General features: G+C 26.3%; 3 protein-coding genes across 3 annotated transcripts in view; all 3 read left to right on the top strand.

Annotated features, from left to right (window-relative positions):
* Positions 1 to 11,644: 11,644 nt before the first annotated feature.
* Positions 11,645 to 13,719, top strand: Phum_PHUM010880 (krp3, putative; the record flags this gene model as incomplete). Its single annotated transcript, XM_002422711.1, has 8 exons — positions 11,645 to 11,703; positions 11,783 to 11,857; positions 11,932 to 12,168; positions 12,257 to 12,508; positions 12,592 to 12,823; positions 12,903 to 13,058; positions 13,210 to 13,414; positions 13,631 to 13,719. The coding sequence occupies 8 exons, from the start codon at positions 11,645 to 11,647 to the stop codon at positions 13,717 to 13,719; spliced, it is 1,305 nt and encodes a 434-aa protein (XP_002422756.1).
* A 4,290-nt stretch (positions 13,720 to 18,009) lies between these two features.
* On the top strand, positions 18,010 to 24,401 carry Phum_PHUM010870 (uncharacterized protein; the record flags this gene model as incomplete). The annotated part of the gene is made up of 24 exons (XM_002422710.1): positions 18,010 to 18,091; positions 18,241 to 18,554; positions 18,663 to 18,780; positions 18,862 to 19,060; positions 19,176 to 19,346; positions 19,433 to 19,577; positions 19,658 to 19,903; positions 19,997 to 20,145; positions 20,243 to 20,286; positions 20,527 to 20,685; positions 20,777 to 20,952; positions 21,031 to 21,263; positions 21,365 to 21,547; positions 21,651 to 21,826; positions 21,950 to 22,096; positions 22,184 to 22,356; positions 22,445 to 22,838; positions 22,919 to 23,115; positions 23,177 to 23,208; positions 23,249 to 23,451; positions 23,525 to 23,632; positions 23,732 to 23,892; positions 23,969 to 24,202; positions 24,315 to 24,401. 24 exons carry the CDS (start codon positions 18,010 to 18,012, stop codon positions 24,399 to 24,401), a joined length of 4,131 nt encoding a protein of 1,376 aa, XP_002422755.1.
* Positions 24,402 to 25,260: 859 nt separating this feature from the next.
* Positions 25,261 to 27,656, top strand: part of Phum_PHUM010760 (uncharacterized protein) — a gene marked incomplete at both ends in the record, with an annotated part of 2,595 nt that continues 199 nt past the window's right edge. Inside the window, 7 exons of the mRNA XM_002422709.1 lie at positions 25,261 to 25,453; positions 25,590 to 26,382; positions 26,481 to 26,692; positions 26,776 to 26,924; positions 27,007 to 27,193; positions 27,296 to 27,421; positions 27,506 to 27,656. Coding sequence (XP_002422754.1) covers positions 25,261 to 25,453; positions 25,590 to 26,382; positions 26,481 to 26,692; positions 26,776 to 26,924; positions 27,007 to 27,193; positions 27,296 to 27,421; positions 27,506 to 27,656 — 1,811 coding nt within the window. The remainder of the gene's footprint in view (positions 25,454 to 25,589; positions 26,383 to 26,480; positions 26,693 to 26,775; positions 26,925 to 27,006; positions 27,194 to 27,295; positions 27,422 to 27,505) is intronic.

The following is a 27,656-nucleotide window of genomic DNA, read 5'->3' as shown; positions in this document are numbered from 1 at the left end:
AATTACTCTATATAATATATTACTCTATGGAAAAAATAAGCGGGATTTTAATAATTTATATCTTTAATACGTATTTATCCTACGTGGCGCGGATTCAACGTGATTTAAACCCTTGCCAAATTCGAAATTTATTTTCGTAATCGAAAAAATTATTATTTGGAGAATTTGGCATAAAATTCGGTCGTGGCGTTAGAATATCATTTGTTAATTATCATTAATTTCCTTTAATTTAAACTTTACTACTTTATTGTACTTGTTTTTTTTTGTTCTGACGACACGAAAAAAAAATGTTTTTAATGTCAATAATTTTTATTTATTTAATAATGAGAGTAGAAAGAAAAATATTTAGAGCGTTTTATCTCAGAGAGAGAGAGAGAGAAAATTACCATTTTTTATAACTCCCACATACTACGACCTACTCGTTTGTTATTCTTTTAAAAAAAAAAAAAAACTTTTACCACAATTTGACAATATTTCTTTATTCCCCCTCCCCCCCTCCGCCCCACCTAACAGAGAATAAATTCACGGTTGTTTTATTAACGCTTAACTGTATTCGCGTAAACTAAAGTTTTAAAAAAAAAAAAAATTTTCACTTATTTACACCTTTTTTGTGACGTCAGCAATATCAAATATTAAAAATTTAGTTGTATATACCTACGCGAGAAAAATGGCGGTATCGAACAATTTAAAAAAAAAAAAAAAAACGTTACGTTTCTTATAAAATTACCACCTTTGTAAAAAAATGATTTCGGGTGTATTTTCCCCCCACCCCCACCCCACATACTTAATCGTGGTACGTTTGGTACAACAACCGGTTTCAGCACGTTTTAAATAAAATTTTATTTTTTCAGGTTTCAGGTTTTTTTTTCTGTATTCTGAAAAAAAAAAACAATTTCAAACGATGATTGTGTGTTAAAAACGTGTTTTGGGGGGTTTTGAACTTTTGTACGAAGAAAAACAAAACGTATTCGTGTACCATTAAAACATACCTGATTGCTCACGCTTTTATAATATAAATGTAAAAAAAAAATATATTCGTTCATTGTTTTTTAAGGTTAAATCATAAATTTTTAATTTTTTGTTTCTTTTTTCCAACAACAACAACAACAACAAATTGAATTAATTAAATATAAATTTATTCATATAAAAAAAAATCATTGTATGTATTTACACATGATATTTATATTAACTTTCCCTTTACCATTCCCTCCTTACGGGGGTAAGTTAACCCGATTGCCTCGATTTTTACTTTTTTCCTTTAAGTAATAAAATTTTGTCAGTTTCCGGTTTTGTAAATTCTCATTTTTCATTTTATAAATAATGATAATAAAATTATGTTTCTCGATAAATTCATTTTTTTTTTCCTTTATGTAAGTGCGTGTGCGTGTGTCTCAAAATAATTAACGTTTTATGTATTTAGAAATTGAGGATTTTACATGTTGGGTTTTTTTGTAAAACTTCTCTCTCACTCTCTCTTTTATCATTTTCTATACATCTCTCTCTTTTCTCGTTTTTTAATAAATTAAATCCTTCCTACTATTATTTACAATTTTCTCATGTTTTTTTTTTTTTTTTTGTCTTAAAGCCGCCATTTAAATGCCCTTTTCGTTAAACGAATCGAATCTAACCTTTTCAACTTAAAAATAGGAAAAAGTAATAAATAAATAATAATAATAATTGCTTTCTCCGCCAAAAAACCGTAAAACCATGCACGCAATCTTTTAAGCCGTGTTGAAGTAAAACTCGTATAAATGTCTATTATTTTGTACCTGGATACATTACGTAACGTAAAAATGGGAAAAGAAGATTCACGTTGATGTGATAATAATAATAATAATAATTTTTATTTCGATGTTTATATATATATATATATATCCGCGTTTATCAAATATAGATAGAAAGTTATGATCGATTGAAATAACTTCGTAACTCTTTAAACTCTTTTTTGATTTAAAAAAAAAAAATTTTTTTTTTTCTCTTTTTTTCTTTTCTACGTATTTTAAACGTAGACAATTATTATTATTATCAAAAAGAGAGAAAAAAAAATTTTTTTTTTTTTTTTTTTTAAAACCGCCAAAAATTTCTCTGAGAAAATTTTTTTAAAATGCTAATTACTTTAAAAAAAAAAAAAAGATTAATTATATACGCGCGTTTAATACACGAAAGTTTTTTTTTTTTTTTTTTTTAATAATCGTTTGGCGACGTTATGTAAATTTTTTTTTTTTTTTTAATATAAAATTCGTAAAACGTGTTTTGCCCCTCATTCAATCATTCAATCATTCATTCAGTCAGTCATTCACAATCCTTACGTAATAAATAATAATATATAAATAAATGATTTTCTACGAAAAAACAACAACAACAATTGCAATGTAAAACAAAACGAAACGAAATTTTTTTTTTTAAATAACTTATTCGTCAAGGTCAATTTATTTTGTTAAAATCCAAATAATGGTAATAAATAATAATAATAATAATAATAATAATAATAATAATAATAATAATAATAATAATAATAATAATAATAATGATAATAATGATAATGATAATAATAATGGTATTTATTGGGGGGAAAGTTTTAATTTAAACTATCACAAAGGATGTGTTACATTAAATTCAAGTAGCGAGAAATAAATATTTATGATGGTGAAAACAACAACTTGAAAAAATGATAATAATAATAATAATAATTTTTATTTATTTATCTTTCTCTCTCTCTCTCTTTGATTTGCAAGGTTGATTTCCTACAATACATTTTCTCACACGGATCTTGAGTTTTTGCGAAACGGAAAAAAAATTCACGATTATTAACAAAAAAAAGAAAAAGAAAAAAAAATTTTAGAAAGTTTTTCTTTTTTTTTTCGTTCGTTTTGACATTGATTTCGTTTAGAATTTTTTTTTTTCAATATGGCCGTTTATTTATTTTAAATTGCAAATCACGGATTTCTAAATTAATTAATATAGTAATATTTTAAATTCGAATTCGATGAAGGGGGGGGGAGGGTGAAAAAAAAATTAACATTTACGAAACGAAAAAAATTAATTCTAATTCCACACGTTTGTCCTCCAATTGCAACCTGTACACAACTATTACAGTAATAATAATAATAATAAGATTTCAACCTCCGTATATGGTATCAAATAATAATAATAATAACACACTATTATTATTTTTCTTTTTTGCAATTTGTAACGATTTCGTATAGCATAAAATAATGAAAAAATGGCGATGAAAAAAATTAATAAATTTAATGGAGAGAGAGAGAGAGAGAGAGAAAAAAAATTATTTAATTTTAAATGCGTGTGTGCGTGCGCGTGCGTTTGTTTCTCAACAATCATTTCGACCCGAAAGCATCTGGTAAATATTCAATCTTACACTTTGTAAGTAAATACTATTAATAATAATAATAATAATAATGTAAATCCATTAAGCAACCGGTAAATACATTCGTACGTGAATAAATACGCGTCCTAATGTACAAATATATATATATAAAAATTAACATTCAAAGTCCTTGGGCTTCTTCTCTTCTTACAATTAATGGACAAAAAAAAAAAAATTAAATAAATAATAATAATAATAATAATAAGCTTAAAATTGTTAGAGAGAGATAGAGAGAGAGAGAATTCATTTTTTACTTAAATTAAAAAATAAATAAAAATTATTTTATAATGATTTTTTCTTTAAAAAAAAAAAAACTATTATGTACGAATTAATTAATAATACGTTTTTATTATTATTATTATTATTATTGCTTAATCATTTGAATAATGATAATAAATCATTATGAAAAAAACTACTTTTTGTTATTGTGTCTTAATGTAACAACCATTAAAACAATGACTGTCATTTTCATTTTTTTTTTTTTTTTTTGACAAATTAATTTATTTACGTTTTATTCTATAAGTTGAAAGAAGAAGATAGAATATATGTAAATAATTATCATTACCTTCGAATTAATTTTTTTCCATCTCCTTCTCTTTTGTCCGTATAATAAAAAAACCAAATTGATAGAATCCTTAGAAATTTTCAGTGCCGAAGGTAATTTAAACGAAGAGAAACTGTGGGAAAAAAAAAAGAAGAAAAATTTTAGATTATGATGATGATGATGATGATTAACCTTTTCGCGTTTGCCTTTTAGCAAAAACCAATTTCATTTTAATAAATATTTTACGTAAATCATCATTTTTTTTTTATGTTTTTTACGTAAAACTTTCTCGAATTTTTAAAAATTTATAAAACTTTTCGTTTGTTTGTTATTTTTAAGAAATAAACAAAAAAAAAAAAAAAAAAAATGGCTCCTAGTCCGAAACGGGTGAAGAATAATTTGCAACGGTTAATTAATAATAATAATTATTATTATTATAAGCTATTACGTAAAATTATTTAAATGATTATTAGTTAATAGGTTATTTAAAAAAAAAAAATTTACATATATCGAACCATAACAAATAATATAATTTTTTTTTACGTTACACAACAATCTCGTCATAAATATAACACAATTAATTAACAAATTATTTTTAACATTCGTGAAAATGTTTTATGTAATCCATTTAATCGTACAAACTAAATAAATAATAATAATAATTATTATTATTAATTTGTACCTCAACCTGTTTTTTTTTTTTTTTTAAATTTATAAACCTTCCCACCCCTTTTTTTTTTTCTTTCCCAAATGTTTTTTCGCCCTAATCAAGTTTCATTTCCGACAATGTTTTTTTTTTTGCAAATGATAATGATGATGAAACTCGAATAAATTTTCACGTTTTTTTCATAACTATTCATTATTATTATTATTATTATGTTTTAAAATGAAAGAACACTCATTAGAAATTTTTTTTTTCACGAAAAAGGGGAAAATATTGATTTTTATGAAAAATGAGTTTAAAAAAAAAATGAACATGCATTTTAATAATAATAATAATGGTTACAAAAAGAAAAGAAAAAACAAAAACGGTTTTGCAATTAATAACAATAGAAATAAAGGAAATAAGTGATTGTTCGTTAAACGTTACAAAATTTTTTTTGTTTTTTGTTTTTTGTCAATTATGGTAATGACATATGGTATAACCTATTTAAATATGGATGGATGGTCTTCGTAATGAAAGCAATCATAAAACGTGTCCAAACCCTCAAGGCAACTGTACTTTTTTAACAAAAAAGGAAGACAATAATTATTAACATTTAGTTACACTTAGACGACGCCATTAATTATTAACAAAAAGTATAATAATGATAATTATTAGATTTCGAAAATAAAAAACATTAAATTTATAAATAAAATAACATGATATTTAAAATCGATAAATAGATGAAAAAAAAAATATTGAATTCAAGGATTTTGTTGTTGTTGTTGTTACTCAAATTTCAATTACGACAACAACAACAACAACAACAACAAAATGTTAAATATTATAATTAATTAACAAAAAAAAAAAAATTGTTTCCATCAGAGTTTTTTTTTTTTTAATATTAAAACTAGTTCCAATTTTTTTTTTTTTTGGAAGAGAAAGGGAAAAGAAGCGCGTTCAGGTATTCGACAAAAAAAAAAATTATTACGTAACGCCATTTTTTTTTTTTTCTTAAAAATATATGATTTTGTAAGATTTAATCTTAAAAATAAAAATTATTAAGATTTATTTTTTTTTTTTTTTTTTACCAAAAGAAAAATTTAAATTTAAATAATAATAATAGTAATAATAATAATAATAAAAATAATGATGATGAAAAATGAAAAATTTCACTATCACGAACATATATGATAAAATGATAATAATTTTTTTTTTACTTCATTTTATTTATTTATTTATTTAAAAAATTATTATTATTATTAATGAATGTCTCACGTGAGAGAATGGAAAGTTAATTACGGTAATTAAAAAACAAAAAAGCAAAAAAAAAAATTTCACCTGACGTTTTATAACTAAATAAAAAATAAATAATGATAAAAGATTTAACAAAAAAAGAAATAATAATAATAAAAATAATTTTCGCAATAGCAATAAAAGAAAAAATTATTATTATTATTATTATTTTAATAATGTAAAAATGATTCGAATGTTTTTTTTTATGTACAATAAAAACACAAAAGAATTAATTTAAAATGTTTGCCGTTAAATAAATATACATGGAGGAAAAAAAATGATGTTAAAGAAGATATTTTAAAAAATTAAGCATAATAAAAAAAGAAAAATGAAAGAGAAAGTGCTGAAGTGAAAAGAAGTCAATGAACCTTAAATGAAACACTTAAAAATACGATTAACGTTTTTTCTTTAATTTTTGATTTTATCAAAAGAAAAGAAAGAAACGAAAAAATTTACACAATTAATTTACATGCGATAATTTAAAAAAAAAGAGATTATTTATCGTTTTAACAGTTTCAACATAATTATCGATGGTACCGATTTGAAAAAAAATTTTGTTTGTTTGTTTGTTTGTTTGTTCGAGATCATAAAAATTTTTCACACGATATTTCATGATTTGTTTTTTTTTTTTAAAATAATTTTCAGGAGCTTTTGGATGATTTGCATCCGAGTTACGAACATCTTGTGGCCAGTAAAGAATTATCCGAACAACAACATAATTCAATCGAACAAGATATATCGAAAAATGATGGTTCAGATGAAAATCAAAATTCTTCGAGTTACGAAAAAGTTACGGAAAAAATTTTCCCTCAAGATAATGAAGAAGGTTTAATTCCACCCCCACCACCACCTTCATCAAATTTTGCCGAAAAATCAAATGAAAAAAATGTTTTGGATTTGGATGAAGTCGTTAATGTACGAAATAACAAATGTTTTTTATGTTTTTTTTTTTTTTTTGTTATGAAATTTCAATGATTTTATTTTTTAAAAATTAAATTTTTTTTTTTTTTTTTATGTAGATCCTCATGCAAAAGAACATAAAGGGTAATGTTAATTGTGTTGTTGAAAAAAGAAGAAATGAAGAATTGGTTGATCATGCACCAATGTCTTTAAATCTTCCATCGGATAATTTCCCATTTGGTTTAAATGTTACCACTCCACCAAGACTTCAACATTTAACTGGTGAACAAGTAATTGTCATTTGCAAAGGCGATGAAAACGAAAAGAAAGAACAAGACAATGAAGAAAGATTAAATGAAAATGAAAATGACAGTCAGGTAAAAACAATAAAAATTTGTGTCATAACTGACTGACATAAATGTTGACAAATTTAATAATTGCAGGGAATTGAGTAATCAGAATTTTAAAAACAATTTCATAAATTTTTCTCATTTCATAACTTTTGCATTTATCGATTAACTCTAAATAAAAGTAAAATGCATTTTTTTATTATTATTATTAATTTATTACAGGTTGAAGATTTGCAACCGATTATATTTCCCTTGCCAAATCATCTTCTCAACAAAGTTCAACAACTTCCACAAATAATTCCATTAAACAGCATTCTCCCACATATTCAACTTCAACAAGTTCCAATACAACAAATTCCAGTTCAACAAATGCAACAAATTCCAGTTCAACAAATGCAACAAATTCCAGTTCAACAAATGCAACACATCCCAGTTCAACAAGTCCAACAAATCCCAATTCAACAAGTCCAACAAATTCCAATTCAACAAATCCCAATTCAACAAATTCCAATTCAACAAATCCCAATTCAACAAAATCCCATCCAACGAATTCCAGTACCCCAAACTCCAGTACAACCAATTCAAATTCAACACATTCCATTCCGTCCTGTAGAATTGCCACAACAACAACAACAACCAATTCAACAAATTCCAATTCAAAGTATTCCTCAATTTAGACCACAACCTCCTCTTCAAATCTTTCATCAAATATTGATGGCTGAACAACAACGTCAAAGACAGCAACAAATGTTATTACAACAAGAACAGCAACAACAACAACAATTACAACAACAACAACAACAGCCAATATTTTTGCAGCAACAACCCAGACCTGAACCACAACAAATTTTGCTTCCCCAAAAACTTTTTGTTCCTCAACCACAACCACAATTCTTTAATAATCGACCAATGAATGTTCCTGCTCCACCTGAAATTATTCCTCTTAAGGAAATCAGAATCAATCAAAATAGAGTACCACTCAATCACGTTCAACACCATCGTATGCCTATTAATCCAATGGCTGTGAATGACATACCTATTTCTAGAATGCAAATCACTCATTTGCCTATCAGAGCTGAGCCACAAATAAAAGAAGAACCAGTTCCCGTTCATCACTTGTTACCTCCACAAGCCCAACAATTTCACGCAGAGGTGAGTTTCACAAATGTAATTATTATGGAGAAAAAAAAAAAAATTTTCTTGTTGTTAATTTTATTGTTTAAATAATTACATATTATTTATTTAGAATTTCAAACAAGAAGAACCACGATTCACCGAACCGCCAATGCCATTTTTACCACAACAAAACCAACAAACCAGACCCCTTCCAGTTGAAGTCAGAGATCCAGGAGTGCTTAGAATGCCGGGACCAATGGGTCAAGAACCTCGAGAACCGTTTTCCATGCCACCACCAGTTAATCCATCCTTTCAAAACAATGTTGAAAACCGCGAACCAAATTTCATTGAAGAAAATAGAAATTTTCGCCCAATAACTGTAGATGTTAGACCAAGAGGTCAAAGAAGAGAACCAATGGTTAACACTTTGATGCCTGAATTACCAAAAGTTTTCCCATTGAATTTTGAAAGAAGACCAGTGGACAACGGTAGAAAAATTAGATTTCCGGATATGATTGATTCCGAAGAAGTGAGAGAAAATCATTTGCCTATCATAACGGAAATCACCAAAATTATTCCCATCAAGTTAGAAAAGGAAGATTTCGAAGAAGATACCCCAATTATTCCTTTGGCTCCTAACTCAGAATCTAAAAATATCGATACTCCAGAAATTAAAATTGAAAAAATGCCACCAAGACCATTTCCTATTCCAATAAATGCCATTTTAGACATGATTTTTAAGGGAATCCGTCCTTTAATGAACAGAAACAATCCATTCCCAATCCCAGTTGATATCAAAATCGAAAGAATTGAAAACAAACCAATGGGATTGATGGGACCATTAGGACTTCCCTTCTTTAAAAAATTCGAAGTTATTAGAAAAGAACCAGGTTCACCTCTTGATGATGAATCTCAAAATTCTCCATTAGAAGAAAAAAATGAAAATGAAGATATGGAAAATGAAAAAAGCATGGTCGAAGCTAAAGTTGAACGCGTTGAAATTTTCGACAGAGATAACGAACATCCGATTCCTATTCCTGCCGATGCACAAGATCAACAAATTTTCAAAGTCGAACAACAAGAAAAAGAACCAGAAGCAAATGAACAATCTCCATTCGAAGAGCAAGCATTTCTTCCAAATGGACAAGGACGTGGAGCACGAGTTTTCCCAATTCCACAAGCAATGAAAGAATCCGAAATTTTTTCCGTTTTTGATGCTAAAACTGAAAAAAACAGTGAAACCGAAGAAGAAGCTTCATCCGTAGCTCCACACATGGAAAAAAATAAAGAAAATGATGACATTGCTAACAACAGAGAAGGAAGATTTATGGATCTTCCATCATCTATTTTTGACATTTTTCAACTTCCAGGAAGCAAAGCTTTAAAACCAGCTCAAAAATCCATGAAAGCATTTCCAGTGCCTGAGGTTGATGTCAAAACTGAAGAGTTGAAACCACCGATGGCTGATGCCAACATTGAAGAAAACAGACCCCACTGTAAGTATTTCATTTAAATAATTTCAATGTTAATGAACAAGAAAACTTTAAAAATTTTTCTCTTCATTTTCAGTTGTCCAACCAAGGTCTGTCTAAGCTCTAAGTATTTTAGCTTCTTCACAACGTGAAAAAGGCTTAGAAAAAAAAAAAAAAAAAACCGGAGATGGAAACAAAATTAAATTTTAAGAAAGTATTAAAAAAAAAATATGTGAAATTGTGATATTAGATTTTACGTTAAAACAAAAAAAAAAAAAAATTTTTTTTATAAAAAAACAATACACGCTTTCTTACCGCTCTGTGTTTTCTTTAATTTTTTTTTTTTTTTTTTGTGACGGCTACGTTTTTAAATTAGCGAATGTAGAACATTGAATCAAATTTGTATAAACTACTAATATAAATATTTAAAACAAATATTATTTGTTAAAATGTACTTATATATTTTTTAAACGATAATAATTTTAATTATTTACATATTTTTTTTTGGTCATTTTGATATACGCGTTTTTAATATAAAATTTTTGTTAAAAATTTTTTCTTACTTTTATTTTACCTGCCTCTCCATTTTACCTTTATTCCCTATACAATTTTTTAAATTGTAATAGTTACAAATTAAATTTTGCCAAATATATTAAGTATTCATAATATTAATTATTATTTACTATAAATTAATTTTACCGTGTTACATATATTTGATTTTCCTTAGATATTTCGTAACAAGTATTTATCTTTAGATATTTCAAGTATAGTAACGACATTTTACCTTTGGGCGCATTCAAAATTTCAAAATGGTTTCAGTTTCGATTATGAATTTGTATAAATCATAAATTCAAATGAAAACATAATTAAATAATATTTACCTGCAGTTTTGCATGTGAAAAAACACTTAAAACTTAATTATTAAAACTAAATTATTAAAACATTTCACTATAAAATTTTCATAAATTTCTACACAAGTTAAAATATTAATTCACGGCTTGCCAACTTTTGAAATGAAAAAAAAAAAAAAAAATTTGAAAAGTCCATAACAAAACCTTACGCACTAATTATCATCATCATATTTAAATTTCAAACCATTTTAATTATTTATTTTAAAAGAAGTTTAATTAAACGTTTGAGTTTGAAAAATTTTTTAAATTTAAATTTTATATTAAATTTATATTTCGCAAAAATAAAAATAAATTCAAAAAAAAAAAAAAAGTAAAAAAAAAAAATATATATAAAAAACATTATCTGACATTTCTCCCTTGTACTTGAAAATAAAAATTTATTTTGTGATTTGTTTAGGTTGGCCAAACATTTAAAAAAAATTTTTTGTTTTATATTTTCGATATTTGATGATAATATGAAAAATTTTTGTAAAAAAAATTATATGTAAACAATTTATCTTGCTCTTTGTTGTGTCAAGGTTTAAAGTATGGTAGGAAAATATCAAGGATACAATATTAAAAAAAGTATAAATTTTCATTTTCGATTTATTTAAAATCGTTTTTTTATTAATAAAATTAAATCAAAAAAAAAAAAAAAAAATTTTTTTTTTTTTTAGATTTCGGTTCAAATTTTCAACCGATTCGTAGTTTTTAAAAAAATGATTTCTGAAATGAATTATGACATGCGTTAGGGTAGCGGTTTATGGGAGGATAAAACCTACTCCTAAAAACTTTCTCAGTAAGGTAATTTTTTAATAAATTTTTAATAATTTTGTAATTTCGTTTAATTCAAAAAAAAAAAAAAAAAGAAAAGTCAATTACAAAATTATATTTTAAATTGCAATCCATGAATTTTTTTAAAATTTATTTTCGGTTAAAAATTAACCGAAAATGTATAATTTGTGTATATCTTGTACAATTTACTAAAATTTTTTTTTTTGAACGATTTCTGATAATTTGTAGGAATTCGAAATACACGAAGGCAATAATGAAAGATTATATTTCTTTTGCAATCTCTAAACCGTTACCAGCGAAGAAAACCTTTAGGTAAAGTTTTAAATTTAAAAAAATTTATTCATTGAAAAAATAGAAAAAGAAAAATAATGTTTCATACTAAACTGTTTAGGTTTCAAAAAATATTTAATCAAAACACCTCACAAGAAGAAGTATTTGACATAGTAGCTAGTCCTGTGATTCAAAAGTAAGTTGTAAAATTTTACAACCTTTAATTTTAATTTTTAATAATAATAATAATAATAATAAATCAATTTACAGCGTATTATCTGGTTACAATGGAACCATATTTACGTATGGTCAAACAGGAAGTGGAAAAACTTACACCATGACCGGGGATATTGAAAAATGGGTAAATCCCGGTATAATTCCACGAGCTATTCAGCAAATATTTCAATTAAAAAAGGACGATGCTACTGTATCTATTTCATATTGTGAAATATATAATGAACACGTTTACGATTTGATAAGATATGATAATGTTAATTCTAATTATAGGTAAAATTTAATTTTAATATTTTATTATAAGTTTGATGGATGTGTGTGTGTGTGTGTGCGTTATCAATATTCAATTATAATATTTCAGTCACGTTAACGTAATAGAAGATGGATCTGGATTGACTAGGTTTCGTAATTTAAGCGTCCATGCTGTGAAATCCCCCTACGAAGCTATTCAATTGCTTATAAGAGGAGACGCAAATAAAATGATGGCGGAAACATCAAGTAACCCAAAATCCTCAAGATCCCACGTTGTATTTTCTATTACCTTAGAAGTTTCGAGTTCTAAAGAAAATAAATTACTTTTAAGACCCGTATTATATTTAGTAGATTTAGCAGGGTAAACAAAAATGTATTTAAAAAATTTTTTTTTTACCAAAAAATTTTCAAGCATAACCGAATGAATTTTCATTTGAATTTCAGATCTGAAAAAATGGGCAAATGTAAAAGTCCAAATGCTAATCCATGGGAGACGCGATATATAAATTTATCGTTGCATTATTTAGAACAAGTTTTATTAGCCCTTGGTCAACCAGGTCGAGTCCACATTCCCTACAGGAATTCCGTAATGACTGCTCTTTTGCGAAACTCATTAGGTGGAAATTGCATAACATCAATGATAGCAACATTTAGTTTATCAGTCAATGATATGGAGGTAGTTGATTTGTTTTAATAAAAATTCAAAAAATATATTTAAAAAAATATTTTGAGTATAATAATTTTTTTTCTTGTAGGAATCTTTGCAAACATGCAGATTCTCTGAAAGAATAGCTTTGATCAAAAATGCTGTTAAACCTGTAGAAGTGTCTAATCCTATAAAAGAAATAGAAGAATTAAGAAAAGAAAATAGAAAACTTAAATCACAAATTAAATTATTAGGGGGACAAGTGGTAATATTCAATTTTCTCATTAAATTTAAATTTTTTTTATTAATGAACAAACATAAACAACAAATTTTTTAAAATCTCCATTAAAAAATAATGATACAGCAAATTTTTTTTTTTTCATGTAAGGTAATTTTTATTTGAAATATTATTACAGAGTACCAGTGACCTGTGTAGAGAAGATAAAGAAAAATGTAATAGACTTGTTAATAGTTTTATTAAAAAAGGAACAGTGGAATGTTTACCATTTTCAAATGCCAAAAGATTAGAATATTGTTTAAATTTGATGAGAAATGAAATAATAAAACCAAAAAATGAAAATGAAAAACAGGAAAAAATTAAAAAATCCGAAAGTTTTATAGGTAAATTTTTTTTGTCATAATTTATTATTATTATTATTATTATAATTACTTAAAATTTATTTTAAATAGTTAAAAATAAAAAATTTTAGGGAGGTTTTATAGAGGGAGACGAAATGCCAAAGAATTTTTTTTTTTTTTTTCCATTTCGTTTTTAATTAAAAAAAAGGCTTCATTTTTTTTTTTTTTTTTTCATCTCCCTCTTACTGTTTTTTGTAGCATCGACATTACATGTTCGGATTCGAGCAAGTCAGAAGATAAAAGAAGAAAAAGTTTTAAATTTGAAACAAGATCAGAATAATACATAAAAATATTTATGTAAAACATCCAAAAAAAAAAAAAAATAAATAAACTCGCGTTTTACCTATAACAAAAAAAAATTTGCATTAAAATATTAATTATGCAAACAAAAAATTTATTAATTAATAAAAATTAATTAATAATACTTAATATATACATATGTGTATTCATTCAAACATGCTATTAATGTATGTAAAAAATAGAAAAAAAAAAGAAAAATTTTCGCGCCAATTAGTTAAAAAAATATTTTAATTTAATTTAAAATAATTTGATAAGTTAAAATTTATGTAGATTGACTTCTTATTTATTTATTCATTTATTTTCACTAATTATTTTTTATTTATATATATATACATATAAGAATTTTTAAATTTGTTTAAAAAATTAATTTTTATAATTAATTTACCAGGAGATAGCCTTTTCTTAGCAGGTTTTTTATTTTATATTATTTTTTTTTTTAATTTAATAAAATTATTATTATTATTTTATTAAGATGATAAGTAATGGTTCGAATTAATTTTTTGAACTGTAAAATCCATAAAATAATATTAAAATTTTATATATATATGTTTTTTTTTTTTTTTTTTACACATAAATTTTAAATATAATAAAATAAAATATATAAAAAATTTGTTTTTCAATAAATTTTCCCTAGATGATAAATTTTTACCGTTGTATATTCAAAAATAATTAAACGTTGTTAATTTTTAAGAAAAGAAAAAAAAAAAAATTGTTTAATTAAATATTTTTTAAAATAATAATAATATATTTTTTTTTTTTTTTTTAGAATATATGAAAAATGCACCGCAACCAATAAGGACAGAATCAAATTTACATAATGTTCATAGCCAAAGATTTTTAGATAAATTTGATAAAATCCATAGGAAAAAAAATATCATGATGGAAATACCTAAAATAAATATAATGTTTAAAAGATGGAAATCAACGGATCATTTATCAAGTAAGATAATTATCATTTAAATATATTTCATATTATTTAAAGTTTTAAAGATTTCAATAAATAGATAAAAAATACAATTTTGGATAAAGTCAAATCAAAACGTTTCCGAGTATCGAATTTAAATTATTTATTTTTTTATTTATAGATCCGGAAGACATTATTAAAAGTAAAAAATGTGATAGTTCAAGTTCTTCATCAAGGAGGAAAACATTAACCGAACTTGGTGGTTTATCATCGGAGACATTTTCAAGTTTTGATGGCGTTTTGGATATGTCGAGAAATGATTCGCTCGACAGTCAAGTTTCGGATTTAAATATAAAATATTCTAAAAAACGTTTAAGTAGAAACAGTTTGTCTACTAGGGATGAAACAAAATTAGAAAAACTTTATTCGAATAATGATAATTGTAAAAGTTCAACGAGAACTTCGGCAAAGAGTTTAGAATTATATTCAACGTATTTTGACAAAGGATTAAAACCGAGCACGGCAACATTCGATTTTAGAATAACAAAAAAAGAAAACGATACTTATTTCACTTCGGGACTATTTAAAAAATTTATTAGCGTTGGAGTACAAATAAGTAATGAAATGAATGCGGCTACGGAAGAAGAAATTGAATACAGAGCGGAAAACACGAGTAGATCCTCTTGTGGCGGCAGTCAATTATCCTGGGGATTCCTTCCGTTGACGGGTGATTTGGAAGTCGACGAAGAAATAATTAAATTTTACAAAGCCAGATATCGAAAATTTAAAGAGCAAGAAAAATAGAAAAATTATTATTATTATTATTTATTACAGTACTTAGTCATTCAATCATTCATTCATTCATTCATTCATTCATTCTATGCTAAGTTTTCATAATTATAAATTTTTTTAAGTTATTGTAAATAAATAAATTAATTAATAAACAAAAAAAAAAAACAAAAAAAAAAAAAAAAATTTAAATCGGTTCATAGGTCATTTTGCAAGACAAAAACCATCAAAAAAAAAAAAAACATTTTCTTTCTTTTTTTTTTTTTTTTTTCTTTTCATTAGATTTAAAACATATTTAAAAGATATATAAAATAATTTTCAACAATCATTAAAACATGTCAAATTTATTATTTCTAAAGATTTCCTTTTTTTTTTTTTTACAAAATTTCTTTTTTTTTTTTTTTTTTTTTTTTTTTTTTTTACAAATAAAAACTTTTAGTATTTTTCTTATCTTTTTTTTTTTCTCTCTCTCTTTCTCTCTCTCACTTGATAACTACTGTTTTTATTACAATTATATATAAATAACAAATTTTAAAAAAAAAAAAAAAAAACAAAAATTTCTATAACAACAACTCAATTATTTTTTTTTTTTTTTTTTTTTTTTTTTTACTGGCATTAATCTTTTACAAAAAAAACTTGCCAGTATTTATTTATAGCCAGTCACAGCAGTTTTTTTTTTTTTTTTATTAATATACCTTATTAAGGTATTGATTTTGTAATATTATTAAATAATCTTTTACCCCACCAAGATTCCAAGTCAAACGGTTTAAAATCTAAAACAAAAATTATTATTATTATTATTAAACAATGTAAATATTGTAATTAAACAAAAAAAAAAAAGTTACATAAAAATACTTACTTTGTAAGAATGTGTTAGGTTCAGTGTCTTTATAGTAAATAATAGAAGTAGAAGAATTACCTAAAGCCAAAATAATAAGTTGATAGGTAAAGTCGAAAGAGAAAAGTTTATTTATATTATTTACATACAAACTACTTACTACATCTAAATGCTGACGATTTTTCAACATTATCAGTTTCTAATTCTTTAGAAACCTTACTCCATGCTGTTAATGAAATTATGAAAATAAATGATTTGTGTTTAACAAAGAAAAATTATTATTATTATTTAATTATAATTTTATTAATAACTTACATTCCGATACAAATTTAATGAGTTCTTCATGTTGAGGCGATATAACTTCTTGCAACTTACTACAATTAAATTTTTTATTGTTTGTGTGAAAAACAGGTTTTGGACTACTGAAAAAATAAAAATATACTGTGAGTCTTGTAAATGATGTCAAAATATAAATATTATAAGAATTATTTATTTATTTTAAATTTTAAAATAATAAAAATATGATTCGATTAAATTTTTTTTTGATAAAAGTTAATGTAAAACATTTACATTTAAATTGGTTATCATGTTTCCTATTAATTGAACTGACTGACCTTTGATCAAATTGTTTTCTAATAAAATAGAATAGCAAAGAGAATAATTTTAATTTTTGATTTAAATAAATCACATGATTTATTTAAAAAATTTTAATTTACAAAAAAAATAAATAAATTTTTGTAAACAAACAACTGGACACAAAATGATTTTTTTTTTTTTTTATTAAAGATAAATTAAAAGTCTTATAACTTGTGATAACTATTACATAATTAAAATTTTTTATTAAATATTTTCCTATTTTATAATGTTAAAATGAATAATTAAACTTACTTCATAACCTCCCTTTCGTCAGTATCAATCTGTTTTCTAAGGTTTTGAAAACTTTCGAAATTCTGTGATATGCCTTAAAAGAAATAATAAATATAATAATAATAATAAAAAAGTAAACAAAAATAATTATCGATAAATGTAGTATTATTTAATATTGTTAACTATTTATTACATAATACTATGAATAATAACAAGACAATTTTAATAAATACCCCTTCTAGTCTTGGCAACAATTTTACTAGGACCCACAGAAACGTTATACATTTTATCACTTATTCTGCTACCTATATTTTCCCATGTGTTTTGGAAGATCCTCTGATTTTTCTTCCATATGTCGTGTTTATATAGACGGTATACTATTTATAACTTGGAACAAACTTAAAAAAAAATTTAACTTAAAAATGATAATGAATTAATTTTTTAAAATTTCTTTCTTATTTTTTTTTTTTTTTTTTAACAGCTAAAAGAACTTTTTTTTAATTTGAAAAACAAAATTAATGGTAAAATACATAAATCTCTCTCTAAATATTTTACTTGAATAATTTTTTAAAAATGATGCAATTGAATTTTGGATTTTTATGCCCCGAAATGTTCATGAATTTCTTAAGTTGAGAGTCATAAGAAAAATTTATAAATCTAATGAAGGAAAAAAAAAATAGTTATGTTATATAAATAAAAATTTTTTTTCGGTTCGGTTTTATTTAAATTGTACATAACTTATTTGTACTCTATGGTTAAAATTACTCTCAACCGGGTTTTATGTAATAACTCTATGTCAAACGAGCTTCGCGCTTGTGTATTCTGTTAATTTTTCTTTGAAAAATGTATTAAAAACGAAATATATGACTGAAGTTAAAAATGGAATATAATTTAGGGTACCGAGAAATTATACCTGATCAAACGGCCGTTGAAAAATGGACAGAATTCACTCTCAATACCGGTAATAGCAAATTTATATTTTTTTTTTTATAGGTTAAGTTATTTTTTTTTTTAACGTTATTTGAAGGAATTAAACTTAAATAATTTTATTATAAACGACATCGAATTGATTTTGAAAAAAGTGAAAACTAATTTTTATATCTTTATAAGGTGGTACACAGAGCACATTACAAGATATTAAAGTATCTGAAAGAAGTGGCGGTTACTCATATAAAGATCAGTCTAAGTATTACACTAGAAATCGTTTTATTTATTGGAGAATACATCATGAAGTATTAGAATTGGTTGAGCAAAGTCTTGATGTTAATTTAATTGGAAATAGAATAAGATACCGTTTTGTAAATACAACTGTGTTAGATGGTATTACTATACATGAAGCTTTCAACTCTGTCGTTATATTAGTGGCCACTGCATCATCAGTTCATAGATTATCATTTCCACATCCAGATTCTATTCATAGTCAGGTAATCTCATAATCATTTTTAATTTGCTTTAAAAAATTTAAATTAACAAAATTTTATTGAAAATGCCTTGTAAAGGATACTTTTTTAATTGTGAGTACATTTATTTAGGAACATGTATTTCCAAGGTTGGGAATCGAATACAGTGCCAAAAGTATATTTGCTGAGACTACTAGTAATGATGCAAAAAATCCAGCATCCTTTTATGTCATTAATAACACATCATCCGGTAAAGTCACAATTCGAATAAGAAAATTATTAATTGATGTAATTTTTTATTAAATTTGATTATTATTATTTTATTTTACAGTTGCTGATTCCCCTATCCCGTGCACAAGTGCTACAGGACTTTCTATTTCCCAACAGCAGTTTTTTTTTGCCCTATCTTACAATACTGGCGTGATTTTATTAATTAAATTAGATGCCATTACTGGAAATTCTACTTCTACTGAATTAAAACAGCACAATGATGCTCTGATAATGCCTAGATTTATATCGCGGGCATTTAGGTAAAAAATCTCTTTTACTTTCTAGAATTTTCAATAAACAATAGTACTGTCAAGCTTTATTAACATTTCTTCAATTTTTATAAGACTTCAACTGTAATTTTATTTTTTATTGCAGAGGAAAAAATAATAAGGAAAAAATAGCTGTTAGCATGTTGTTTCAAGAAATTGCCTCTGAGACATATTTGTTTTGCTTGTGTGAAGACGGCAACGTTCAACTTTGGTCAACGTCGAAAAAATATTGTAGTTTAGTTACTGATTTTACTCCATCTGGAAATCAAGGAAGTATGTTGGAAATTTATTAAATTTTTCACTATTTCGCCGGATAAAATACTAATATCGTTTTATTACTTTAGCTCAAGATCATATGATTAGAAAAGCTCAGGGTCCAGATTCAAATAGTTTTATTATTGGAATCCTTTTATGTTTTTCAACTCATTCTACGATACAAATATTAAAACCGAATGTTGAAAACGGTTCGTTTAGTTTAAAACCGTTTCTTTCAGCATTCATGCCAAAGGTATGAATTTCCCGCTACAATTTCAATTATCAAACGGTTTTCATCTTTTTTTTTTTACTAAAATTTTTCATCATTTTCAGGATCAAGATGTTATTGACTTTGCTATTACGTACAGTGAAGATATTTGGGCAGTTTTTCGGTCTCCTCACGGTGAAGCCAGCGTATCTTATTACAGAAACGGAAATTGGGTGTCTTGTGTTTTAGAAAATCCTTTGGATGCTTTGGAAATACCCATAAATGAAGAAATGGAAGCAAAACAAAATTACATTGATTTTATTTTTCAACCTGGAAGGTTTCCAATATCAGTGATAAATAAAGCATTAAGTGTAAACTAAATTTTTTTTTTTTAACGTTAAATTTCAATACACGTTTAAAAATTTTTTAATTATAATATTAAATATTGTCAACAATTTTTGCAGATTTATCGAAAATCAAACATTATAACTGACACCGGTTTACCTACTCATGTTCTTAAGGAAAGAGTTTGTGCTGTGATTGATGCGCAAGTCAATGCTGAACTGGAAGAACGTGATTATTCTGAAGAAGAAGTTATCGATATGTTTAACAAGTAAAATCATTTAATAATTTTTATTAAAAACCTGCAAATTTACGATGGTTTATTAAGTAAAATTATGTAAAAAATTTAATTTCTTTTTGTCGAACAGTTGTTGGCAAAAATTTTATTCCTGTTGTGTCGAGTACTACGAGAGTGGAACGCGTCCCATTGGTTTGCTTTTGTTGGCTCATCAAATACCTCAAAAAAATGAAACATTGGATGGAAAAAATAAAAACTTTATGGATTTGGTAAGTTAGGATATCTTAAGTTTTTTCACAATAACTTTACTTTGTAAATTTTTTATCAATAATAATAATGCTTAAACGAAAAAAAAAACAAATTTTTAACTTTGACAGGATCAAGAAAATGATACGGAATCAAACGAATCTGAAGAACTCAGCAGGTCAGATGTTGTCGACGTTGTTACTTCCGGCGTGGTAATTATTAAAAAATTATACGTTTCGTTAATAAGACCAATGGATATATTGGAGGCTGTTGCATTAAATGCCAGTTTGTCTGCCGAAGAAATTGAACACGAAAAAGAATTTTTAGGTACATTTAGAATGCGATCACTTAAATCATAATAATAGTGCTTATAAAATTTGAAAATAAAAAACGCAAATTTTTTTTTTTTTTTTTTTAGCACCTGGTTGTGCAAAGCAACTTTTAAAATTAGTTAAAATATTATTATATTTGGATGATAATTTGCCTTATTCGATGAAAATGAATTTCGATAAAAATTTAAAACATTTAAAATCTCCCATAGCTGCCATGAATGAATTTTTTAGCAATGATTTAAATCCCGGAGAAGAAGATACCGTGAGTTTATTTTTTTTTTTTTTTAGTTTTTTCAAAATCGTAGGGTGTAAAATAAAAAAAAAGTATGATTTTTTGTAGCTTTCAAATCTTGACATTATTTACAATGTAGCGGTTAACGTGGATCAAATAGATAATATCGAAGAGTTAATGATTGTGCTTTTGGATTTATTAGACATCGGTCAACCTGATTTACCCGACGGATACGATAAAATAGAAAAGACGAAATGGTTGATTCATTTGGGTCACTTATACGGAAGTCAATTCGCCGTCAGTTTTGTGACGAATAGCCTTCAACAAATCATTAGTGTCCGGTAATTTGGTAATGGCGTCGCGTAAATAAAACGAAAATCATGTAAATACTCACGAGCGAACTTTTTTTTTTTTTTTTTTTTTTCAAATACGAATTGTGCAGATGTCTTTTAATATTTCAACGTCTGTTGACTCTTGGTGCATTTCAACAATTTGTAGATTTGCAAAAAATTTCGGGAGGTTTAGAAGATGGGATTTTAGAAAGGACATCAATATTGACTCAATGTTATTTTACTTTGGTCTGGTTGTTTCACACTCCTATACATCCGCCACAATCATTGGATTCGTTGTAAATGTTTTATATTTTTCAGTAGCCATCACATCTTTGCTGATTCCACTTATTGTTTTACTTGTTATCATTATTGCAATTTTTTTTTTCTTTTTTTAAGGGAAAATTGTGCCTCCATTTTAAATCTTAACGGACTCATTAAGAATGCTTGGATTCATTGTGGCAGTCAGTACCACAATAAAAATATAACAATCGCCGAATTATTTTTGCAAAGTGCCGGATCTACCGTTATTCGATTACTCTTATCCAAAAGGGAAATTCCGCACACTTTGATTTGTTTGTGGCACTACAGCTTACTACCTTACATAAATATTTTCTCTCAGCTTGTGTATCCTTTTAAAATGTTTTTTTTTTTTTTTTTTTTTTTTTAATTCAAACTTTTCCGGTTAATTTTCAAAGTTTTTTCCTTAACGGAATTAAATTTCAAATGGCCTGTTTGCAATAATACGATATTTCCCGAATTTTTATTGTCATCTTCACAGTATCTTCACGTTCAGGAATATACTCGGTTGCTGAGCCGTTGGTGTCATTCAAATAGTTACACTCGTAAGTACGAGTATCTTGTAAAAAATTTTTAATTTTTATTTTTTTTTTAAAAAGTATTTATTATTATTCGACTGTTTCGCTTTACAGGAAAATTTTTATTGGGTTGCTCTTTGCTTGACTCTGGAGAACATTTTAAAGCTTACGATGTGTTTAACAAGGCAGGACACGGGGTCGGAGTCGATGATTTTTTAAAGAAAAAAGTTGTGCAAGTCAATGACATTTTTAACAGGGAAAGGCTCACCGTGATGTATTACCTCAAAGTAATTTTTTTTGGAATATCATTTGCAAGTTTGAAGGCTTTAAATAAAAAATTTTCGTGTGTGATAAATCAAATTTTCGGGTTTTCAGGTTATAAAATTATTCGAGCAACAAAACCTGTACGATTTGATAATTAATTTAGCTAAATATGCCATTGAATTTGCGGATCAGAATGATCCGGAACTTCCGACGCTGTATTCTATAGTATTTTTAAATCACCTTCATTTGGGACAATATAAGGAAGCCTACGATTCGTTAGTATCTAATCCTGATGGAGACAGGAAAAAAGATTGTCTGCGACAATTAGTCGTGTCATTATTCAATTCCAAAATGTTGGACACTCTAATGAATTTTTCATTTTCTGGAATGCAAGATGATCTCGAAAGAATTATCGAGGGAAGAGCGAGATCTCTCGACGTTGTAAATAACGATTATTATAATTTTCTCTACGCTTTTCACACGTTGAAAGGAAGCATGAGAAAAGGTCGGTACTTACTTAAACTCATTTTACACTTTTGAATTCATCGAAAACTCATTCGCCTTTATAATATTTATCATTTTCAGCGGCTTGCGTCATGTACGAACAAGCTTTTAGGTTATCCATCGACAATACAGACACGTGCATTAAAATATTAGAAAAACAATGCAAATGTTACATTGCTGCCATAAACAGTTTGAATTTAGTCAAAAAAGAAGATGCTTGGATAGTGAAACCTTTTCTTAATGAAGAAATGGACGTTGTCATTTCCGATTCTCCTCGGGTACGACTTTGGATTTTACCCTTATGCGATTTTCCAATAATAATTTTTATTTGGGAAAGAGAGAGGGAGAGGAGAGTGCACGCACATCAAAATGTAAAATTTTTAACTTTGAATTTTTCCAGGATTTAAGCAGACATTTGAAAAAACAAGTCGAAGTCCTTGAAATAAATGACATTTTAAAAGAATATTTTCTATGCAAAGCCAGGTTACGACTTTTAAAATTTTCTCCAGAGAATTTAAATAAAGTTTCTTCCGTTTTGAGCCCGTACGAAGTCATTGGAATTCTCACCAACGTCGGATTTTATAAAGATGCCCTTGAAATATGCAAAATGTTCAGTGAGTGGTGTTTTTTAAAAAAAAAATTTCTCGAAGACAAAACAAAATTTATTCAAATGCTGATTTTTTTTAGACATATCGCCAGAAACTGTTTTATCCGGTCTGGCAGCTAATTGCGTTAGATTAGATGAAACTCAGTGTAATTCAGCGTGGGAATGGCTGACGGAAAATGATATAACAGGTATTACTTTGATTTTCGTAGGTATCGAATAACGAACAACCAACAAAAAAAAGTTGGGGGGGGGAAAAAAAGGAATTTAAAAATTTTTCTTGTCCGTAGAATTAGGCGATGGCACCGCAGCAAATTTGGCATGGAGACTTTTGGAATCGTTTTTAAACAAGTACGAAGCAGAAGGAAGTAGTTGCCTTCACAGAGCCATCACGTACAAACTTTTACAATTGGGCGTTTTTATTCCTCATTGGTTATTAGCTTCTTACAAGGTATACAAGAGATGGTTTGGGTTTTTTTTTGTTAATAGTATGTCGGTTAAGGATTCCGTTTGTAATTTGTTTACAGTTGAGAAATCCTTCGGAATTGTTGAGGTTGTTATTCGACAACGGACGATTAGAAGAAAGCGCACAACTTGCCATAGATTATGCAAAAGCCGTTCTCGGTCACGGTAAAGATCATTTCAACATAAAATATTCCATGCTTCCGCACGTGCCGACAACGTGGTTACCTTTGAATATTTACGATCTTATTTTATTGGAGCTGGAAAATCATGGGAAAACGGATAGCGAATACAAAGAAGTGAGATTAAATCTGTTTTTTTATTTTAAATATTTTTTTCTCGGTTTGAAAATGTAGAAACGACGCCATATTAAAAAACTTTTTTTGGTTTTTTTTTAAATTTTCCTTTTAGCTTCACGAGGAACTTTTTGAAGTCATGGAAAAATATTATAAAACGGCGGCATCGGTTTCGGATGATAAAATCAAACTACTCAGATAGAAGAAAACAATTTTCTTTTTATTAGAAGAATATTTAAGGGAAATTTGTATTAAATGTTCAAACTTGAAAAAGTGAGAGAGAGAGAAAAAGAGTAAAATAATAATAATAATAAGAATTTTCAACGAATTAAAACATTGAAGTTGTGTATATTGTCAAATTGATTCATTCATTACAGACAAAAAAAAATATTTCTTTTTTTTTTTTTTTTCAATTTCCTCCGCGTTTCCATACCGGATTTAATAAATAAATTTTATTTGTTTTAGTGGTCATAGATTTAAGTTCAAGGACGAAAAGTTAATAATAATTAACAATTGTAAAAGTAATATATATAAGTGTTTCAATAAATTTTAACAATGAGTTATTTAAATACTTTAAATTTCTCATAAATTAATTTTTCATTTAAAAAAATGATTTGATTTGTGTTTATTATTTATAAAATATTGTGAATTTTATTAATTAATTAATTTTTTTTTGTAAATTTTTTTACCGTAGATGAAAAGTTAAAATAAATATAAAATTCGAGTGATGAGAAGACACATCGTCATCGTCATTCCCATCCATGAAGATATAAAAATAAAAAATTAACAAGAAATGAATTTAAATAATGAAAAAAATTATATTATTATATAATAATTAAATAATAATAATAATAATATAAAATTGTAAATAAAGTAAATAATAATTGAAGGAAAATGAAAAATAAATAAAAATTCGAGAATTACACATTTCCAAGTTAAAGGAGGTAAGGAATATTTTTAAAAACAAAAAACTATGTAAATGTAAATAAAAAAATAAACATTATTGGTAGCCTTAGACAATTAAAAATTCTGAATGAATGATTTAATCCTTTTATGTTAAAATGGAAGGTAATTTTCGGAACCTGAAAAGATCTCCTTCAAGAAATCGAACATTGTGTTCAAAATTAAAATTAACTAAAAGAAAAGTGCCGTTTAAACACAAAAAGTGTTATTGCTTGCGATTTGCCGATTTTCCACAAGTTTGGACAGAACTAAGACAAAATCAAGAATTATGTGACGGAACCATAATATCTGGTATGATGTCAATTAAAATTTTCTTTTATTTATTTTTTGAAAAAAAAAATTTCATTGTTCGATTATATATAAAAAAAAAGGGAAAACATTAAATATTTGTATAAATTGTGTTATTATTATTATTATTATTTTTCAGAGGAAGGTAAAAAGTATAAAGTACACAGAGCAATTTTATCCGCCATAAGTCCTTATTTTAAAGCATTATTTACGACAAATTTAAATGGTGGTAAAAATACAAACGAAATAATAACGGAAAATATTCCTGGAGAATATATTGAGCTAATATTGGATTATGCATATACTGGAACGTGTGCGGTGACGGCTCAAAATGTTGAAATGCTTTTACCTATTGCCGATCAATATGGAGTACTCGGTGTCGTACAAATATGTTGTCTATTTTTATCACAAGAACTTAGAATAGATAACTGTTTAGGAATTTATCAGTTTGCAAAAGTATATTCGTGTCACGAACTCGCGTCGGAAACTTTAAAATTTATATTAAGTCATTTTAAAAAGATAACAAGAGAAAGTCCGGAATTGTGTGATGTTAACGTCGGAGATTTGCAACATTTTTTAAAACACGACGAACTCAACGTTAGAAACGAAGAAGTCCTGTGGGAAACAATACAAAAATGGACGGAAAAAAATTTAGATTTGAGAAAATATTTTTTACCAAAGTTATTATCATGCATTAGGTTCGGATTGACATCCGTTAATTTCGTTGAAAATTTAAAAAAAATAAATTACATTGCCAATGACGAAAAATGTCTTAGAGTGTTGGAACCAGCTTTAGAATTTCTTAATTCTGATGCCGACATTGACATGAATCATTCTTTGGCGAGACCGAGAACTCCTTTCGAAGTTTTATTTGCCGTCGGTGGTTGGAGTGCTGGAAGTCCGACGAATTTCGTTGAAACCTACGACACGAGGTATAATGTCGACATATTTGATCATCATCTACTCGTTAGATAGATAGATTTTGTTGTTGTTTTAGAGTAAAAGACACAACATTTGATTTCTTTTGCAGAGCAGATAGGTGGTTTTTGTCAGTTGATACGGATTTACAACCGAGAGCTTATCACGGATTATGTACGTTAGGCCAAATCATTTACATGATTGGCGGTTTCGATGGAAACGAACATTTTAATTCCGTTCGGTCATTTGATCCCATACACAGAGTCTGGAAAGAAAGAGCTTGCATGTATCATGCTAGATGTTACGTTAGCGTTGCGACCATGAGTACGTAAAGATATATGAAAGATAATGAATCATCTGAATAATTACCGTACGGTTAAAAAAAAGAAGGTTTTAATTATGTTTAGACGGTTTAATATATGCAATGGGTGGTTACAATGGAAGAGTTCGTATGAGTTCGGCCGAAAGATATGATCCCGAAAGAAATCAATGGGAAATGGTTGCTTCTATGAACAAACAAAGATCGGATGCTAGTGCAGCATCATTAAACAACAAAGTAAATTTTTTTTTTTTTTTTTTTCGATTACATTTTATTTAATCAAGTTTATAAAAATATATATATATATAATTATTTTTAGATGTACATAGCTGGAGGATTTAACGGACAAGAAGTGTTAAGTTCTGCCGAAGTTTATGATCCTTTTACAAATCAGTGGACTTTAATAGCAAGCATGAACAGTGCCAGATCTGGTGTTAGTTTAATAGGATATAAAGATTCAATTTATGCATTAGGCGGTTTTAACGGTTACACTCGACTAAGTACAGGTTAGGTATAAAAAAAAAAAAAAAAAAAAAAAAAAACAATTTTCGTTTGTTTAACGAAAATTCGTAAAGAAAATATAGGATTAAAATTTTTGTTTTTAACAGGTGAAAAACTTGATCCAATGGGACCGGATTTACAATGGCATCCAATACCTGAAATGTTTAGTCCCAGAAGTAATTTTGCAACTGTTATATTAGACGATATGATATTTGTAGTCGGAGGATTTAATGGTCCTGAGAATTTTCACTCTTTCTCTCTCTCTCTCTCTCTCATTTTCTTTTCGGATTTAGTTTAAATTTTTATTTAATAAACAGGTTCCGCTACGATTCCGTACGTCGAGTGTTACGATGCAGAATCAAAAGAATGGTACGATGCATCACAAATGAATTTAAATCGCAGTGCATTGAGTGCGGCAGTTGTTTCAGGTTTGCCCAACGCAAAGGATTATGCTTATGCTAAAAGAAG

The sequence above is a fragment of the Pediculus humanus genome, genomic scaffold (genome assembly GCF_000006295.1).
Source record: "Pediculus humanus corporis 1103172107369 genomic scaffold, whole genome shotgun sequence".
NCBI lineage: Eukaryota > Metazoa > Arthropoda > Insecta > Psocodea > Pediculidae > Pediculus > Pediculus humanus.
Note: the sequence above shows the minus strand (reverse complement) of the source record. Positions and strands in the feature narration are given on the sequence as shown.